The following is a 17,642-nucleotide window of genomic DNA, read 5'->3' on the forward strand; positions in this document are numbered from 1 at the left end:
TTAATAATATTAATTATTCTGATCCATGAACACGGGATGTCTTTTCATTTATGTCTTCAGTTTTCTTTCATTAATGTCTTGTAGTTTTCAGTGTATAGATCTTTCACCTCTTTGGTTAAATTTATTCCTCAGTATTTTATTATTTTTGATGCTATTGTAAATGGGATTATTTTCTTTCTTTTTTTCTTAGATGGATGATTTGTTGTTATTGTATAAAAATGCTGCAGATTTTTATATGTTGGCTTTGAATCCTGAAACTTTACTGAGTTTGTTGAGTAGCTCTAACAGATACTTGGTGGAATCTTTAGGTTTTATTATATGTAAAATCATGTCATCTGCAAAGAAAAAATTTTACTTCTTTCTTTCCTACTTAAGTGCCTTTTATTTCTTTGCTTAATTGCTCTAGCTAGACCTGCCAGTCCTATGTTGAATGGGAGTGGAGAGAGTGTGCACCCTTACCTTGTTCTTGAATTTAGAAGGAAATCCTTCAGCTTTTCATTTAGTATGATCTGTGGGTTTGTCATATATGGCCTTTATTGTGTTGAGGTATGGTTCTTCTATACCCAATTTGCTGAGAGCTCTTACAATGAAATTATAAATTTTTGTCAAACTTTTTCTGAATCTATTTACAAGATTATATGATTTGTGTCCATCATTCTATTAATGTGGAATGTCATGTTTATTGATTTGCATATATTGATCTATCCTTGCATCCCAGGGATAAATCTCATTGACCATGCTGTATTATCCTTTTAATTTGCTGTTTAATTTGGTTTGCTAGTATTTTGTTGAGAATTTTTGTATCTATATTCATCAGAAGTATTGGCTTGGGGCGCCTGGGTGGCTTAGTCAGTTAAACTTCTGTCTTCGGCTCAGGTCATGATCCCAGGGTCCTGGGATCAAGCCCCACATCTGGCTCTCTGCTCAGCGGGGCGCCTGCTTCTCCCTCTCTCTGCCTGCCACTCCCCCTGCTTGTGTTCTCTTTCTGTGTCAAATAAATAAATAAAATCTTTAGAAAAAAAAGTATTGGCTTGTAGTTTTCTTTCCTTGTAGTATTCTTTTTTTTTTTTTTTTTAAGATTTTATTTATTTATTTGACAGAGAGAGAGACAGCAAGAGAGGGAACACAAGCAGGGGGAGTGGAAGAGGGAGAAGCAGGCTTCCCGCTGAGCAGGGAACCTGAGGCGGGGCTGGATCCCAGAACCCTGGGATCATGACCCGAGCTGAAGGCAGCCTCTTAATGACTGAGCCACCCAGCTGCTCCTCCTTGTAGTATTCTTTTTTTTTTTTTTTTTTAGATTTTATTTATTTATTTGAGAGAAAGAATGAGAGAGAGAGAACACATGAGAGGGGATAGGGTCAGAGGGCAAAGCAGACTCCCCACCGAGCAGGGAGCCTGATGCGGGACTCGATCCAGGGACTCCAGGACCATGACCTGAGCCGAAGGCAGTCGCTTAACCAACTGAGCCACCCAGGCGCCCCCTCCTTGTAGTATTCTTATCTGGCTTTGGTATCAAGGTAATGCTGTCCTCATAAAATGAGTTTGGGAATGCTTCCTTCTCTTAAATATTTTGGAAGAGTTTGAGAGGGAGGCATTATTTCTTCTTTAAATATTTGGTAGAATTTACCAGTGAAACCATCTGGTCCTAGGCTTGTCTTTGTTGACAGTTTTTTGATTAATGCTCTAATCTCCTTAGTTATTGGTCTGTTCAGATTTTCTATTTCTTCACAGTTCGGTCTTGGGAGATTGTTCCTAGAAGTTTATCTGTGTCTTCTAGGCTATCCAATTTGTTGGCATATAATTGTTCATAGTCACCTCTTACGATCCTTTGTATTTCTGTGGTGCCAGTTGTTTTGTCTCCTCTCTCATTTATAATTGTGTTTATTTAATTTTTCTTTTTTTTTTTTTTTTGGTTAGTCTAGCTAAAGGTCGTCGATTTTGTTCATCTTTTTAAAAGCCCAGCTTTTCATTTCATTGATTTTTTTCTATTGTCTCTGTATTCTGTATTTCATTTATTTTGTTCTAATCTTTATTATTTCTGTCTTCTACTAACTTGGGGCTCAGATTGTTTTTCTAATTCCTTGAGGTATAAAGTTAGATTATTTATTTGAGATCTTTCTTTTCTCTCAGATTCAGGCATTTATCACTATAAATTTTCCTCTTGGAACTGCTTTGTTTCATCTCAGTTTTTGTTGTGTTGTGTTTCCATTTTTGTTTGTCTCAAGATATTTTATGATTTCCCTTTTGCTTTCTTCTTTGACCCATCACTTGTTCAAGAGTGTGTCATGTAATATCCACATATTTGTGTATTTTTCCATATTCTTCCAAACCATTGTGGTCAGAAAAAGATACTTGATAATGACTTTGTGGCCCAACATACGATCTAGCCTAAAGAATGTTCATACATGCTTGAGAAGAGTGTGTGTTTTGCTACTTTTGCCTGGATGTTCTGTATATGTCTGTTAGGTCCATTTGGTCTATAGTATTCTTTAAATCTACTGTTTCCTTATTAATTTTTTTATCTCCGTGATCTATCCAGTATTGAAAGTAGGTTACTGAAACCTGCTAATATTATTATATTGCTGTCTATTTTCCCCTCAGTTCTGTTAATATTTGCATATTTAGGTACTCCAATATTGGCTGCACATGTATTACAGTTATTATATCCTCTTGATGAATTGACCCCTTTCTCACAATATAGTATGGAGTGACCTTCTTTGTCCCTTGTGACCAGTTTTCATTGCAAATCTATTTTATCTGATATAAATATAGCCACTCCTGTTTTCTTTTAGTTGCCATCTGTAGGAATATCTTTTTCCATTCTTTCACTTTCAGCCTGTGTGTGTCTTTAAAGATAAAGTGAAACTCTTGTAAGCAGCATATTGTTGAATCTTATTTTTTGATCTATTCAGCCACTCTTTGTTGTTTGATTGGAGAATTTAGTCCATTTATGTTTAAAGTGATTATTGATAGGTAAGTACTTAGTATTGTCACTAAGTTTGTTTTTTTTGTTGTTGTTGTTGTTGTTCCTTTTTCCCCTTCTTCCTCTCTTGCTGTCCTCCTTTGTGATTTTTTTTTTTTTAACTTGTATACTTTAAGGAAAGGAATTTTCTTTAGGCTCTGTGTATCTACTATAGGTTTCTTCTTTGTGGATACCGTGAGGTTTACATGAAACATCTAACAGATATAACAGACTATTTTAAGTTGATGACAACTTACCTTCAATTGCATAAAGAAGTCTACACTTTTACCTTCCTCCTCCCACAATTTAAGCAATTGTTGTCTTCATTTACATCTTTTTATATTGTGCATCCATTAAGAAATTACTGTAACTATAGTTATTATTTTTAATTTTAATTTATTCCAGTGTAGTTAACATACAGTGTTATGTTAGTGTCAGGCGTACAATATACTGATTCAGCAGTTCCACATATTGCTCATTGCTCATCAAGATAAGTGTACTTTGAATCTCCTTCATCCATCACCCCATCCACTTCCCCTCTGGTAACCATCTGTTTGTTCTCTATAGTTAAGAGTCTGTTTTATGGTTTGTCTTGTAGTTTTTTTATTAAATTTTTTATTTTAATTCCAGTATAGTTAACATACAATGTTATATTAGTTTCAGGTGTACAGTATCCTGGTTCAACAATTCTATATATCACTCAGTGCTCATCATAATAAGTGTATTCTTTAATCCCCATCACCTAGGTCACCCATTCCCCCCACTCACCTTCCTTCTGGTAACCATCAATTTGTTCTCTATAGTTAAGAGCCTGTTTCTTGGTTTGTCTCTCCTCTCTCTCTTTTCTTTTCTTTTCCCATTGTTCATTTGTTTTGCTTCTTATGTTCCACATATGAGTGAAATCATATGGTATTTGTCTTTCTCTGACTAACTTATTTTACTTAGCATTATATTCTCTAGCTCCATCCATGTTGTTGCAAATGACAAGATTTCATTCTTTTTTATGGCTAAACAATATTCCATTGTATATACATACCACATCTTCTTTATCCATTCATCTATCGATGACACTTGGACTGCTTCCATAATTTTATTATTGTAAATAATGCTTCGGTAAACATAGAGGTGCATATATCCTTTCAAATTAGTGTTTCTGTATTCTTTGGGTAAATACCCAGTAGTGCAATTACTAGATCATAGAGTAGTTATATTTAGAAATTTTTGAGGAACCTCCATACTGTTTTCCACAGTGGCTGCACCATTTCACATTCCCACCAACAGTGCATGAGAGTTCCTTTTTCTCCACTTCTTCCCCAACACTTGTTGTTTCTTGTGTTGCTGATTTTAGCCATTCTGACAGGTGTGAGGTGATATCTCATTGTGGTTTTGATTTGCATTTCCTTGATGATGACTAATGTGCATCTTGTCATGTGCTGTTGGCCATCTGGATGTCTTCTTCAGGGAAATGTCTGTTCGTGTCTTCTGCCCATTTTTAATTGGATTATTTGTTTTTGGGGGTGTTGAGCCGTATATGTTCTTTATATATTTTGGATACTGACCCTCTATTGGATTTGTCATTTGCAAATATCTTCTCCCACTCTGTAGGTTGTCTTTTAGTTTTGTTGATTGTTTCCTCTGCTGTGCAGAAGCTGTTTATTTTAGTGTAGTCCCAATAGTGTATTTTTGCTTTTATTTCCCTTGCCTCAGGAGACCTATATAGAAAAATGTTGCTATAGCTGAGATCAGTCAGATGCCTGCCTGTGCTGTCTAACCAGGATTTTTATGGTTTCAGGTCTCACATTTAGGTCTTTAATCCATTTTGAGTTTATTCTTGTGTTTGGTGTAAGAAAATTGTCCAGTTTCAGTCTTTTGCATGTAGCTGTCTGGTTTTTCCAGCACCATTTATTGAAGAGATTGTCTTTTTCCCATTGCATATTCTTGCCTCTTTTGTCAAAGATTGATTGACCATATAATGGGTTTGTTTCTGGGCTTTATATCCTGTTCCATTGATCTATGTGTCTATTTTTGTCAGTACCATAGTGTTTTGAATACTATAGCTTTGTAGTATAACTTAAAATCTGGAATTTTGATACCTCCAGCTTTGTTTTTCTTTTTCAAGATTCTTTTGGCTATTTGGTGATCTTTTGTGGTTCCATTCAAACTTTAGGATAATTTTTCTATCGCATTTCTATACAACAGTAATGAAGCAACAGAAAGAGAAATTAAGAAAGCAGTCCCATTTACAAACTCACCAAAAATATTAAAATACCTAGGAATAAACTCAGCCAAGGAGGTGAAAGCCCTATACTCTGAAAACTATAAAAGATTGATGAAAGAAGTTTAAGACAACACAAACAAATGGAAAGACATTCCATGCTCATGGATTGGAAGAACAAATATTGTTAAAATGTCCACACTACCCAAAGCAATCTACAGAATTAATGCAATCCCTGTCAAAATACCAATAGTTATTTTCACAGAACTAACACAAATAATTGTAGTTATTTTAAATATTATTTTTATGAATTTTTATACTAGAGATGTAAGTGATTTATACCACCATTACAGTATTAGGGTATTCTGAACTTGACTGTATATTTACCTTTCCAATTGAGTTTTATATTTTTATGTTTTCATGTTCTTACTTAATGTCTTGTCATTTCAACTTGACAAATTTTCTTTAGCATTTCTTGTAAGGCAGATCTAGTAGTGATGAACCCCCTTAGCTTTTGTTTGTTTGGGAATGACTTTATCTCTCCTTAGTTTTGAAGGACTGCTTTTCTGAGTATAGTATTCTTGTATTCTTGGCTGACATTTTTTTCTTTCATCAGTTTGAATGTTTTATCCCATTCCCCTCCTGGCCTGCAAGGTTTCTACAGTTCAGTTTCTATAGTTTGTTTAAGATGATTATTTTGAATTCTCTGTCAAACAAATTGTAGATCTCCGTTTCTTTGGGGTTCATTACTGGAAGTTCGTTAGTTTCCTTTGCTGTTGTCATGTTTGCCTGATTCTTCATGATCTACGTACCTTTGCATTGATGTCTGTGCAATTGAAGGAACAAACACGTCTTGTAGTCTTTACAGAATGATTTCAGCAGGTAAAGTCCTTCTCCTGTCTATTCTCCAAGCCAATGGGATTACCTCCAGAGTTGCAGTTATTCTGGGTTTGGGCCAGATTTGCAGCTATTTCTGGGTCTGCAATGAGGTCTGTGTTTGGCAGGTTTGTTGCCAGGGGCTCAGGTGGGCAAGGATCTCCTCTGGTACCTGGGTGTATGGACCTACCGCTAGTACCTTGCTCAGTAGGATAGTGCCTGTATAATTGTCCATTTCAGGGTCCACAGTTGTGTCTTTAGTCAGCGGGCTTTTATCAGGTGTGTGGACAGATATGGCTCCAAACAGGTCCCTGGTTGAGCTTCTGCCTGGTCACTGTATGGGACCCTGGGTGGGCAGGACTTGCTCTGGACCATGGCTGAGAGGATTTATGCACAGATGTCTTATTTGGCCATTTTGCTGACATCATTCCCATTTTTCATTTTTTGTTGAACATTGCAATCAGAATCACTTGAAAGTCATGGGGAGAGTAAATCAATGACTGTATTCGAATTTGTGCAAACTATTGCAAAGAACATGTACACCAGCTGTTTTCCATCTCTTCAATGAACAGAATTATAGTTGAAGGTTTAAATTACAGAAAATAAAATTTAAAGAATAAAGTTTAGAATAAAATATTCTCTGGTACTACCATGTTATGATTAACCACTTTTAAGTTGTTTATAAACTTAAGTTGAATTGAAAAGATCACAGACCTATTCTTTAAAAACCTTAGCATAGTTTTGTTTTTTCTATGGTTATAAAAAAAATGTTAATTTTTCAAAGTCTCTCCAGTCATATAAAGCTCAGACATTAAGATATTAAGTCAATATATGTTCTTGTAGATACTAAATCAATATATGTTCTTACAGATATTAAACAGAATTGAAGAGATTTTACCCAAGATTCATATTTATCTGGTAATTGGGAAAATAGAAGAAACCTTAAAATCCATATGATTTTGAGTCAGAGAACATTGCTAAATTTAGTATGGTATCTGGCATGATGTTTGCAGTCTGATAACTTTTAAATCAGGAGTTTCCTTCTGGTAGTAAATAAATGCCTAGCCCATTACTGCTCTGACATAGACTCTAGGGAAAGAGGAATTAGATACCAGTCAAGTGTTCCATTGATTTGAGGATGCTGCTGCAGATGCTCACAAGGGGCTTTTGAGCCACATTTACTACCAAGATAATCTGCATGTGTGCAACTCCTTTTTATCCAAGAGATACCAGCTTAACTACTGTAAATTTGTCCAGATGATACAAAGAGATAGAGAACTGACTGAGGCCTTAGCACCAATTCCTGAGGCGCATTTAAGCTTAATACAGTTAATGTACATATTACTCTAGGCAAGAATCTATTTCCTTTTTGATGAAAGTGTGGATTTTCAGCTTTTTTGTTTAGAGTACATCCCTTGTAAGTATCAGCACCACTTATCATGGATCTGATGCTGCAGTGTTTAGTTTTGTTGTTCTCTGGTCAGTTACCTAGCAACCACCTGCAGTTCTTTGATGCCTTTGAGCCCTCTGGATGCCTATACAGTGTCCTAGAGCAGAGTTCCTCAAAGTGTAGTCCCTGGACCAGCAGCAGCATTACCCGAGACCTTGCTGTAAATGCAAATTCTTGGGGCTCATGGGTGATGCAGTTGGTTAAGTGTCTGACTTTTGGTTTTGGTAAGGAAACTTGATAAACCCTGACCCCATAGCTCCTAGTAATTCCTTGAGGAGTCCAGGCAGCATGGAGTGTATATCTCCAAAGACATCTCTCCTAGAAAATAGCCCAGGTCTTGAGAAAATCCCCACCCTTGTTGTAAAATATAAGTCATGTGATATGCAAATGAAAGATTATTCATTTATTTAATCAACAGATCTGTTTGATCATCTACTAAGCCCTGGTGAGATATCTGAGTCAAGGATATTGTAGTCAAAGAAAAAAGATAAGATGTGAGCACAATAATACCGTACTTGGGAAAAGAGATCATCTCCAAGTCAAAGATATCAGACTCAAATTCAAAAGAAATCAAAAACAGATCTAGCTGCTGGTTTTTTGACAATGGGTAACCATAATTATTTTCCAGGATACCATGAACATAATCAGTGGTAAGATTTGGAAAGATAAATTTTACAGCTCTATGTGGAATGGGCCAGAAGGAGAAAGAAACAGAGAGCAAGACCTACTAAAATAGAATTATAACAGCTAAGAAATGAGTAGGGCCTGACCCAGGATGATGGAAGTAGAATCCAAAGGACTTTTACCAATGAATGCCTATGAGATTATCAGTAATTAAAAAGGATAAGTGGAACATACATCTGACATTTGGAGATTAAAGAAGTGAGATTGTAATGTTATTGAAGTGAAATAAAAGGTGAAGAACAGAGCTTGAGACAGAAAGCTTGCTGTGTTGTGAGCATGTTGAATGTGAGGTGCATGCCGAACATCCAAATTAAGGGGCCAAGGTTACAGGTAAAAGTGGGGTATGGTTGGTAGTTCATGAAAAGGAAGACAGAACTGCACATCTAAATTAGGGAGTTAGCTACATAGAAGTGATTATTGACATCAGGGGAGGAGAGGAGATTTTTAAGGGAAAGGGGGCTGAGAGAAAAATGAAGCAGGTCACAAAAAACATCTTGAGAAATAACAGCATTTATGAGTTGGAAGAGAGATGCCCATGGAAGAAATCAGAGGAAGAGACAGTGTCATGTGAGCAATAGTGATACCAAGCTGGATCTTACCAGGATCAGCGGACCAGTTGTTTACATCTCTTTTGAGTCATATGTGCTCTGTTATAATTGGTGTTCATTATTGATCTGCTTTTCAAATATTTTTAAGCTTAGAGAAGACAGAGGGCTAAGAATGAGGATCTAGCCATTACACTTCCCAGATCTGGGCAAACTTCAACATATTATAGTACTTTGTGGCAAACTGGGAGAAAACAACTTCCAAGAAAGAAAACAGTATATGCATGAAATCATTCTACAATGCACAGTCTGGCTTAAGGAGTCCTTCCTTGGCCCATGACCCGTGTACTAGTCTTAGCAACATGTTTGTCCCCTAGAAATAAACTGTTGACTTGTCTACATCTCCTACTAGATTGGAAGCTACTGACCGGTATTGTAAAGGAAGTCTTATATCTCATAGATATGGCATGTGAATATCTAATGAATGGACATTTTAATTAAATATTAACCGGTATTACATCCTAGCTTTATTATGTACTATTTTCTATGATTTCTTACTCAACTGAAGTGTTTACATCAATAAAATGGTACCACTATAATAGACTGCTGGCACATGTGCATGACCTGCTCTAGCAAATGTAATTCTCATTTTTGGTGAAAATTGGATTTTATTTATAATATGTACAACTATTTCCTGTTTGAAGAATAAGGAAAATAACAAATACCAGAGTATGGCACCTTTGGGATGATTGCTATTTTTCTAAACCTTTTTTTTTTTTTAACCTGAAACCTGTTTTTTTTTTTTTTTTAAATCCTCTATACCTAGAAGTTTTCTTTCAGACATCCTATAGCAGAGTTGTTAATTTCTTTTTTTTTTAGATTTGAGTTTGAATTCTTTTTTTTTCTTTTTCTTTTTTTTTGAGTTGTTAGTTTCCTATATACCTGTGTTAACTTCAGATACAGTTAATAGTTTTCTGAGTTTGCCCTAGCAAGTTTTAATTATAGAATAACTTCTAGATGGCTCAGGACTATCAGACTACTGAAATGAACACACCCATATGGATCTGCAAAAGTGATCTATAGTGTCCCTGTAGTCAAAAGGAGTGCCCCAAAGCCACCGAGAGCAACAGTTAAGGATGTCCCTTGATCTTTGATGTTTTATAACCCCAAAGTTTTAAATTTTCCGTGCCAAATACAAAGCTCATTTTGTCCTGAAATTTAGGGATGTTTCAGTCTGACTTGATCTGATAATTGAGTAATACTCTGACAATCATCAGGGAAGTAGAAAAGAGAGCTAAAGATATTGATATTTGGTAAACTCAGCATATTGGTAATATTTAGATTTGAGGTGAATTATGAATCCTGATAATACATTCTGAAAAGGCAATGGATGAATGAGAGACTATCCAGAAGATACATGACTTATTTCCATTAGAAACAACAAATAGGAAATTTGGGATGTTTAATGTTAAAAAATTAAGGTAAAGATAATGCATGAGAGTAGTCATCAAATATTTGAAGAGTTTCCATGTAAAAAGGGGAAAGAATGAGAAAAGAAACAGATTTTAGAACAAAGTTTCATTCATTTATATTGTAATTTTTTATTCTCATGGTCGAACCGATAAACATGATAAGAAAATATTTGGCAGTATTTTATGTGTGAGATAAATGGAGACCAGCAAAACAATATGGTTTTCTAAAATAACTCAGTGGAATAATATTCTAAGTCCCCAAATCCAAGAACTGGCTCCCAGTAGAAAAGTAATTATTCCATGCTTGATTTTATTTTCTCTCCAACAGAAAATCAGTACAGTGCCCACAATCAAAATATCATTCCTCCATGGTCAAGCCAGGTGCAGTTTTCTTTTTTTTCAACAGAGTAAAATGGCCAAGTGCAGGATTAGTTGAATGTACAATTATTTAGAGTAAGAGCATACTACCCAACCAAGTGCCTTTTATAAGCAGTCGAGATTCTCCATGACCTGTGCCTCAGAAATGTTGAAAGTTAACATTCCATCGCTTTTTTTGTTAATTTTCTTGCTACTGTCTTCACAACAACAAAAACAACAAATAAAAATGTGATCCTTTATACCTCCAAATTAGTTCCAGAATATTTGACATCATTGAATTCTTACTGAAAATTAGTAAAGGCTTCTTTCTTTGGTCTCCCCAAAGGAGGGCATTTAGAGATATTTTTGGAAAGAGTTGAATGTTTTCATGTCCTAATGTTTTCTTTGGAGAGCAGTGACTTCAACTTTACTCTGTAATCTTTTTGACAGACAATAAAGATTATGATGCATACTTATCATACACCAAAGTGGATCCTGACCAGTGGAATCAAGAGACAGGGGAAGAAGAACGCTTTGCTCTCGAAATCCTACCTGACATGCTTGAAAAGCATTATGGATATAAGTTGTTCATACCAGATAGAGATTTAATCCCAACTGGAAGTAAGTTAATGTTTTCGTCTGAGAGTGCGCATACTCTTTGTCTGTCTGTGTGTCATCATTATTTTTAGGCAGAATTTTAACTTGTGGTTCTCTACATCAAAAATGGTATCAGTGTCTCAAGAAAGAAATGTCATATGTGTTCATATGAAACTTAATTTTTGACGGCCCTGAGAAGCTAGTTCCATTATTCTGTAAAGCATCTCCTTTTATGAGTCTTGACATTTGAAAAAACAAACGGGAGATTGGTACCTGGGAAAAATATTTCTAGCATTGAGAAAAGAGAAGCCCATACTCTATTCATTGTGGTCACTGGCTGTCTTCATCTTCTAAGGTATGACCTATCAAGCAACAGTTCTCACGTAACGTGTGCAAGAGAAGCTGTTGGGGCTTTCTGGAGCAGATCTTTGATCCGGTCATTCTGATAAACTCTTTTCTCTTTTCTAGCATACATTGAAGATGTGGCAAGGTGTGTAGATCAAAGCAAGAGGCTGATTATTGTCATGACCCCAAATTATGTAGTCAGAAGGGGCTGGAGCATCTTTGAGCTGGAGACCAGACTTCGAAACATGCTGGTCACTGGAGAAATTAAAGTGATACTGATTGAATGCAGTGAACTCCGAGGCATTATGAACTACCAGGAGGTGGAAGCCCTCAAGCACACCATCAAGCTCCTGACGGTTATTAAATGGCACGGACCGAAATGCAACAAGTTGAACTCTAAGTTCTGGAAACGTTTACAATATGAAATGCCTTTTAAGAGGATAGAACCCATTACGCACGAGCAGGCTTTAGATGTTAGTGAGCAAGGGCCTTTTGGGGAGCTGCAGACTGTCTCGGCCATCTCCATGGCCGCGGCCACCTCTACAGCTCTAGCCACTGCCCATCCAGATCTCCGTTCCACCTTTCACAACACGTACCATTCACAGATGCGTCAGAAACACTACTACCGAAGCTATGAGTACGACGTACCTCCTCCCGGCACCCTGCCCCTTACCTCCATAGGAAATCAGCATACCTATTGTAACATCCCCATGACACTCATCAACGGGCAGCGGCCACAGACAAAATCGAGCAGGGAGCAGAATCCAGACGAGGCCCACACAAACAGTGCCATCCTGCCGCTGTTGCCAAGGGAGACCAGTATATCCAGTGTGATTTGGTGACAGAAAAGCAAGGGACATCCCATCCCTGGGAGCTTGAGTGGAGTGTGCAGTCCAGTGCCTGGAACTAAATCCTCGACTGCTGCTGTTAAAAACATGCATTACAATCTCTAGAACACGAGGAAAAACAGGGTCTTGTACATATGTTTTCGGCAATTTCTTTGTAGCATCAGTGTCTTCCTGTTTTACCATGTCTCTTACCATTACATTTTTTGACTTTGTTTTATATGTCATTGGAATTTGTAAATTTACATTTTTTTAAAGAAGAGACTTAATGTATAGATAGAAAACCCTTTTTTGCTTCATTAGTTTAGTTTTAGAATGGGTTTTATTTTCTTTTCTTGATTTTGTTTTGCTTTTAACATTTCCTTGGGGTGCTTGGACAAATCTATCCGATGGGACAAGGAGCACCGGATCCTCTCTTGGGTTCTGCCTGGGATCAGCAGGGCCACGGGGGCCTTCAGAGAGCAGTGCTGCACATGCCAGCGTTGCCATTTGGGAGGAAAAAAAAAAAAAGATGAGAAGAACACTTGTTCATAGGAGGGCCCCGTCAATCAGAGCCCTGAATCTCTTCCTTGTCCCACCTCATTCCCCACCTCTACCCTTCTAATGGCGGCATGATGTGTAAACTCTGAGGAGGGGGGGGTGGGTCTAACTGTCTTAACATTTAATTCACTGCTCGTCAGAATACACTCCAGACCCAGAAGTGTGCTAGTCACTTGACAGTGACCAATACAGAGTGCTAAGAAGAGAAGATCGAGGGCCTGCAAATGGGGCAGAGAGTGTTGTTTCTGTTTTTTAAATGAGTTGATGTACCCTTATATAAATATATATATATATATATATAAAACACACACACAACAAAACAAAAGAAACAAAAAACAAAAAAACAAAAAAAACACACAAAAAACAAAAAAAAATCAAGCCCTATATTTGATCACTTCCTGGAAAGGCATGAATGTGTTTGTGGCTGTTTTTGTTTAATATTCTACTTCCTCTTTTCCCTCTATAATTTTTCTGCAAATGAGATTATGTGCAAATGCCAGGCAAGTTAACTCAAAAGGGTGAATCAACACAAGTCGAAATGAAATTCACGTTGAAGGCTTCCAAACCAAAGGGAAGGACAGGATGTGTCATCAAATATGTTTTGTCACCTTGTATTATACGAAGTGTTACTTTCTAAAGAGTCAGAACAAATCTGTGAAACTTACTATGGGATCCCCTTGTATTTAAATGTTAATTCACTGTATTTAATTTTCAATGCTACATTCAGAATCAAGTGTTCGGTTTCAGTTTGTGAACATAAGCAACACTTATTAATATTGAAGTGTTTATATAAGAACTCAGGAGGTCAAACATATGAGTACCAACAGAAATCACTATTTTCAAAATAAACATTATTTACACAAAATAGTTTTTAAATTAGATGAGAAAGTGTTTAAATAATTTTACTGTATAAATAATTCGTTTTATTTTAACTGTGTAATTCTATCTTTCAGAAACAGAAAGCTGATGCTCCCAGGAAATTCATCCCTTACCATTTAGCTTTATGTTTGAAATCAGTGGCATAAGCAGCTAACACATATTCATGTTGAAGATGATGCAAAATCAGTCATCAAGGAACTTACAGAGGGTGGAATTGTTAAAGGGAAATATTACCTACGTAGCTTTTAGTTAAAAAAAAAAAATCAATGTGATGAAATCACTGATAAAGAACTTATACATTCCTGTAGTGATTCCTTGTAGGAATTTCCATGCCAGTCATCGCCTGTGGGCTCGTGTCGTGACTATCGTATGTTCGGTTTATTCCTACCACCATATAATGAGAAAACAATTCTACAGTTCGGTGTGAGTTGGCCACACACACACCAAAGTGTAAACTTCCAAAGAGTTCATTTGGGAGGGTAAGATTACATTGCAAATGTACGAGATGAGCATAAGAATTTTGCAACAATGCGAAGGTCTCAGTATTTGTGTGACAAGGTAAAGGAGCCTTGGGATGTGCAGTGATTTTTATTTGCTTAAAAAATGTTTATTTCCCTGACAAGTCACCTGGGGTCCTTCTCTACAATCTGTTCTTTATTCCCATGCTCCCCCCGGACCTGTGTCACATTTTCACAAACCAGAACTGAAGCTGCAAGGACACAAACTTTGTCAGCTTTGCACATTGGGTTATTTTCAGAATCCGAGAAGGCCATTGTTTACTTTGTACTATGGACACCTGTCAGGGACTGGTGGCAGCGAACCTCACTGGACTGGATTCCAGACTCCCCAGTGCTCAGAAAACTGTAAACACGGCAATGGCCTGGTTTATTTCTTTTTTTTAAATTTTTAAATTTTTTTTTAAGTGCACGATGGAAGTGTGTAGAGGAAGTAATCAGACCACAGTCATATTTTAGGCATCCATAGGTGTTAATTTAGCTGCATTGGGAGTACATTTTTTGTTCTATTTTTAGTGTAGATTTAAGCACTTTGAATAGCATGATTCAGGGATTGATGGGTAATATTTGATATTCTCACAACTTAAGAAACTTTTTTTCCTCTAATGCTTTGTCATATTTTTTAAAAAAAGAAAATAAATGGAGAAGAAGCTATCTATGGCTTTAGAAACATTCCTCCCAAGTATTCCTCTATCAGCTCCATGTGAGAACAAATGAAGGCAACTGTCATGTGTTCACGTGCTCTATGTTTAATAAAAGTTACGTTAGAACTCACAATAAAAAGAGAAAAAAATGTATTTTCCCTAGTGCTTAGGTTTCATCCTTCTCTTTTTTCGGTGGGGGCTGTGGGGGATGAGAATATTCTAGCTGTAGAAACACAGTCGGAAGTGTGAATATGGTAGCCAGGCTGAGGGAGAGAATGGGCTTCTGGACTTGGACGCGTGTGATGTTTGGTATCGCCTGTTGTTCATCATTCACTGCTTGGGCTCCGAGTGACACGTTATGGATTCAAGGTCCATCTGGTTCTTTAATGTAACCTCTACTTGCTGCCTAAGCGTCCTACCCTGTATACTGGTGCTCAGTTCCTTGATTATTTAATTTGTATTTCATTCCTTAGGTTTCCTATGAGCAGAGAAGAAATCTATCTCATGCAGCCAGCTGATTTAAGTTACATCAATTCTGTGAAATAAATCTCAAACACAATGAGTTAAGAGACCTGAACCTACTATATTTCTGTAGTTGAACACCTGATTGTTCAAGCCGTCAACCATTTTGTGTTTATTACTTTCTTCATAACCTGTGTATTTGAACCCTATCGGCTTAATCTTAAATACGTAGACACTGGCTTCTTCCTTATTTCATTACTACTTAGCATTTTGTAACAAGAGCAATTATTAACTCAGAGCCAACCCCTAAACTCCGAGTTTTGTTTATCCTAGAATAGTCATTAACTTTGACAGATACCATTTATGTAAATTAAGATCGCCATTTCTAGGAAAACATGAATTCGTACATTTGTAAATTATGCTCTGGTTCTGGAATGATACCCTAGTTCTCCTTTTTCCAAGAAGTATTTTTTTTATCTTGTGCTTCATTTCTTTCTCTTCTCTATTTAGTTTAAGTGTGTCATTAGTCTCAGAAGAAAGCTTAGTGAGATTCAAAGGGGACCATCGGCGTGCAAGTGACATGAATGCAAGGACTAAGAGAATGCACAGGCACGGAAGAGGAAAATCCCTTACTGTTTCTGATCTGAATGTGCTTGGTCATTGTTCCCATCATTGTCGTAGTTGATCAGGAGAGGTGAAATATTACTAAATGTGTCAGAAATCCTATCTACAGGCACATATTCCCCATCACTGAACACATTCTTTAACAATATATACAAAGACCTGATGTTGCAACTGACTTCCCCAAGACGAGGAGCTTGTCAGTAGATGCAGAGCTATTCCTTGCCTTCTCCTGAACCCTTCCCGCTTGACTGTTCCGAGCAAAGAAAGCAGTTAACAGTCAAATTTTGATTATCCTTAACAATGGACCTTAAACTTGGGTTCAAGGACACTTTGAGTCTATAAAAAGGACTGAAGGAAATAAAGAAGTCCTTGAAATTCCAGACCACATTGTGAATGTGTGCAAAACTGGTGTTTTCCTGGATGTGAGTCTCAAAGACATCCATCACCTGAAAAGCTACTGATGTTTGGATTTAGGTCATATTCTCAGAAGCTGACATTCACATAAAGCGCATATCTTGCCAGTATTGTTAGGCCTATGATTCCTTACCCGTCATTCATGAAAATTCAGGGAATGATTATCGCTCTTTTGACGAGCAGAGGCAATTCCTCTTCCAACATGACTGGACATTGTGGGAGACTTGGTTGATAGGAAAAATGTGGTATGATGGCAAGTCATTCAGGCCCAGAGAAATGAGAATTGACTCTTACTACTCTGCTAGTTTACTCATTTCTTAGTTTACTCAAAAGATAGTTTTGGAAGAGTGTGTATGCCTTGGCATGATGCCTTATTTCATGAAACTTCTTTATGATTTGGGTTTAATCATGTTTCCCACCACAAAACTAAACAGGAGTAGAAGAAACAACCACTTGACATATTTTTCCCAAGAGACTTCATTTTCTTGTGCCAAGATTTAGGATTGCTCAGACGCTTGATTTTCCACCATTGTGCTTTTGCCAGTTTCGGGATTTATGATACAACTTTGGAGCAATATGAAGAATTTTAAGGAATCAACTGAAGTGAGATGGTGGTTATTTAGTTTTATTTTTTACTCATGACCAGCAGCAAGGGGAAAGTTTGTGCTATGTTAATAATTAAGATACTGTCACAAGGAGCTATAAGGCTTGACTGAGTTTGAGTAAAGAGAAGGATGATGATGATGATGATGAGTGCATCCCTGTCCTAATCTCACGTGTCTTTTCATCTTCCAACTTCGGTCACATCCATAGAAAGTGCCCAGACTAAGAAGAACGTTCTCATCTTCCATCAGGTATCCTTTCTTTCTTCCAGGCTCAGAATACAAAACATGCAAGATATAAAGAAAATTTTCCTCCTGCCCGTTAGTAACTATTCCTCTAAGTAGTCTCTGAGTCCACTGACAAACTCCTATTTCATTCAATTTAGTAAAGTAAGGCACTGTTGTTTTTCTACCATTCACTACCTTCACTGATGCATCCCCCAGGGTCCACGAGCCTGAAAAAGTATTCTCTTTCTTAACAAACAGGCAATCGCTCGAAATCATTACACTGTTCCCTCCACTACTAAATGAATAGAAACTGAAGAACTGCACATGAACTTGAGACTCTTATGTGTAATATTGATGTTGTGTAAATTTCAATCTTCATAGTCCAG

General features: G+C 36.9%; 1 protein-coding gene across 1 annotated transcript in view; it reads left to right on the plus strand.

Annotated features, from left to right (window-relative positions):
- IL1RAPL1 (interleukin 1 receptor accessory protein like 1) overlaps positions 1–13,201 on the plus strand; it is a 1,353,569-nt gene extending 1,340,368 nt beyond the window's left edge. The window contains exons 10-11 of the mRNA XM_032426508.1: positions 11,012–11,182; positions 11,627–13,201. Of these exons, the coding sequence (XP_032282399.1) occupies positions 11,012–11,182; positions 11,627–12,345 (890 nt within the window). The 3' untranslated portion in view covers positions 12,346–13,201. The remainder of the gene's footprint in view (positions 1–11,011; positions 11,183–11,626) is intronic.
- Positions 13,202–17,642: the final 4,441 nt, after the last annotated feature.

Source organism: Phoca vitulina, unplaced genomic scaffold (genome assembly GCF_004348235.1).
Source record: "Phoca vitulina isolate PV1807 unplaced genomic scaffold, GSC_HSeal_1.0 scaffold35, whole genome shotgun sequence".
NCBI classification, from domain to species: domain Eukaryota; kingdom Metazoa; phylum Chordata; class Mammalia; order Carnivora; family Phocidae; genus Phoca; species Phoca vitulina.